The following is a 3347-nucleotide window of genomic DNA, read 5'->3' as shown; positions in this document are numbered from 1 at the left end:
ACTTCATGTACATATAGCATTCACCTAGTTGACGGAGTGAAATAATCATCAATGGCAGTTGTTCGATGAAATTCTCAAACATTAACAAAGATGAACAATAATAGTACTGACCGGGATTGAGAAACATGAGCTTACTGAATCTGGACACAAGGACGGAGTGTAGATGTGCTTGTTGCAGAATCGCATTTAGGAGAAGCGAAAAATGCAAGCCTTTTTTTTTTTTGGTAAACACACATCAATTTCATCCTACGCCCAGCGGAAAAAAGTAACTCTAAGCGAAACTCACATCGGGAGGAGGCGTGCCGATCTTGGTGAACCGCCACTCGACGAAGGGATTTGGTGTCAGTGGATCTCGGGGACCGGTCGTCGGAGAGGCGCGGCCTGGCTGCCACGGACGACGACGGCGGTTTGGGTTCGGACCTGAAGGGGCCGCTGGTGGTGGATGAGCGCGGTGTGGATGGTGTGCCGCTGCCACCGGTGCCTACGGTTGTGGTGCCCCTCCTGGAGCCGCCGGGGGTGGATGGGCTGTAGCCAGGTGAGGGCGTGAAGGAGTCGCGGAAAGGAAGAAGACACCCGAGGTCGTTGTCGGTGATGGCGGCAGTCAAGGTAGGTGGAGGGCAGCGACATGATAGGGTCTCGCCCAGGGAGGTGAGGAGGCGTCGCGACGGGGATGCGATGTTTTTTTCAGGGCTACTCGTAGTGCTCGTGCTTGAAAGGCCCAGTAAACCAGAGGCCTCCGTTTTGGCTCCGGGAGTAGCTGCCCACAGGACATTTGGCCCAATCGCTATACAGTGGTGTTGCATCGTTGATCTGACGACCAGCAACAATCAGAAACTGCAATCCGACGGCTGAAACGCGAGGATGTGTGAGAGCGCTCGAAAGTGGCTCAGTTTTACTGTCCTTAATTTGAAGTGATACACAATTAATTTGTCTGTCATTCGTTCATTCATTGTAAAACACAGGCTGTCTGTATACATACATACATACATACATACATACATACATACATACATATGTAGATAGTTAAGTATATGTAAGTAATTAGCAAGTAGTAATTAATCAATCAATCAGCTAAGAAGAAGAAGAAGAAGAAGAAGAAGAGGAAGAAGAATAATTAATCAGAAGTCGAGTAGGGTGGTGGTGAGGTTGATGAGCGTGCCGAGCGCGCTGGGCGCGAACTTTCTTGCGAAGAGGTAGCACACGGTTGTGGGCCGTCCGTTGTAGAGGCACTGGGTGCCGTTGTTGCGTATGGCCTGGATGAACTCCTTGGTGACGGAGGCCTTGCCGTAGCGGGCCGGGTGCGGGCCGCCGCGGGACCAGTCGACCCATGTGATGGTCCGGTTGGCGTTCCTGGGCCCGTGCACCAGGTGGAGGTAGGTCGGGATGTAGTGCTCGTCGGGGTAGCAGGAGGGGGTGCAGTGCTTGCGGAAGACGTGGTAGTAGCGGCGGTCGGCGACGATGTCCACCGCCAGCTCCCGGCTGAGCTCGAACCACTCGGAGCCCTTGCGCCACTGCTGCTCCGTCACGTCGGGGGCCATCCGCGGGTTGTACCGCCCCGCGCACTGCGGCACGTCGATGTTGTACGACTCCACGTAGCTCTGCGCCGAGTTGATGAGGTACTCGTACACCGTCGGGAAGTTGAACACCGGCACGCAGCTCTCCGACACCAGCACGAACCGCTGGTTCGAATGGTCGAGGAGAGCGTTCGCCAGCAGCCGCTTCTCCGCGTCGACGAGGGTGATGGAGCCCCACGACACGTCTCGGCTGGGGATCTGCCGCCCGTAGAAGGGGGACGTCGCCGACACGTTGAGCACGTACTCCGGCAGCGCGTGCACGTACACCGAGTAGAGCCCCTCGTGCCCCCGGAAGAAGCGCTCCCACAGCCGGGCGAAGGGGAGCGGCCCGCGCGTGAGGAACAGGAACGCCACCTTGGGCACCCGCTGGTACGGGTACTCCTCCACCCGGGGCACCATGGAGGCGCGCCAGAAGAGCTCCGCGTCCGTCATCGAGTGCCCCTCCGGCGACCCCGGGTGCACGAACGACATGAACGGCTGGCTGATGTGCTGCTCCGACGACATGGCCAGCGTCGACGGCGGCGTGGGGCTGTTGCTCGAGATCAGCGACGGCGGCGAGCTAGACGACGTGCTCGTGCCCGTTAACAAGGTGTAGTAGTAGTAGCGGGAGATGCTGGCGCTGGCGCCGAAGCCGATGAGCACGCCGGTCAGGAGCACCAGCAGCAGGGTCAAGGCCTTCAAAAGGCACCACGACGACCACGACCACGACCAGCAGCAGTAGTCCTTGCGCGGCGCCAGCGGCACCACCACCTCCGCCGCCGCCTCCTCGTCCCCGGCGCCCACTCGCCGAGGCTTGAGCTGCTTCATCGATCTATCGATTACAATGTCGATCGGGTCCCGGCCGGCCGCGCCCCTCCCTGCACCGCAGATCGATACGATACGACCCGATCCAGCTGCGACGGCGACCACCGCCTTGGATCGATGTCCGTCAGTCCGGCCGCCCGCAATCAATCGATGATCAACTCACTCGATTGACGCGCGCATACAACAAACCCAACAATTAATTCGGGTAGATGATGATGGATGGATCGATCTCTCCCTTCTGGCAGGCATGCACGCTGCTATAGCGTAGAGAATCTTGGATCGATCGCCGGCGGCCTGGATCTGGATGACATGCATGCAGAGTGCTAGGTAGCTCCGACCCTCGAGGAGGAGGTGGATGGAATGGATCGCCGGAGGTGAGGTGAGGTGAGGTGTGTCCACCACCGCACCGCAGCGATCAATCGAGCTAGATGGTCGTGCTAGGCTGCAGATGGTGTCGTGGTTGTGGGATCATCAATCAAACCGAGTGAGAGAATGGATGGCATGCACGCTATACTACGTACGTGAGCTTCCCTTCCCTTGGGGTGGCCACCAGACCATGCACGACGATGATGCATGCAGCAAGACAAGTGAGAGGACGCCGCGCGCTCCTTGCCGCACTTCTCTCCCTGCCTCCCCTCCGCTGCCCTGCCCCTCACACCTCCACTGTTCCACATGACACATGCATGCTCCACTTGCTTTACTTTTTTTTAGACGAGGCAAAAGATTTACAAGAGAATTGTCCGGTAAATTAACGGAAACCCGGGCGTAAACCGTCACAACACGCCCACATAATAGGGCACTCCGGCCAACCTAGCACACACACAAGACCACACACACCGTCGAGGTTGCCTGCAATGTCATCGTCATCACCTCTCCCCGAGCAGCTAACTCCGACTTCGCTACTGACTTCCCATCAAGACCCCTCCGAACGAGTGGCACGCAATCGAGGACCTCGTCGGCCATAGCCAA

At 57.9% G+C, this 3347-nt stretch overlaps 1 protein-coding gene across 1 annotated transcript; it reads right to left on the bottom strand.

Moving 5' to 3' along the window:
- Nucleotides 1–938: 938 nt before the first annotated feature.
- On the bottom strand, nucleotides 939–2862 carry LOC125538619 (glycosyltransferase BC10-like). The gene has a single exon (XM_048701878.2). It carries the CDS (start codon nucleotides 2379–2381, stop codon nucleotides 1119–1121), a length of 1263 nt encoding a protein of 420 aa, XP_048557835.2. The 5' UTR covers nucleotides 2382–2862; the 3' UTR covers nucleotides 939–1118.
- Nucleotides 2863–3347: the final 485 nt, after the last annotated feature.

This window comes from Triticum urartu, chromosome 2A (genome assembly GCF_056163025.1).
Source record: "Triticum urartu cultivar PI428250 chromosome 2A, HENAU_Tu73, whole genome shotgun sequence".
Lineage (NCBI taxonomy): Eukaryota > Viridiplantae > Streptophyta > Magnoliopsida > Poales > Poaceae > Triticum > Triticum urartu.
This window is presented reverse-complemented; position numbering and strand designations above follow the sequence as displayed.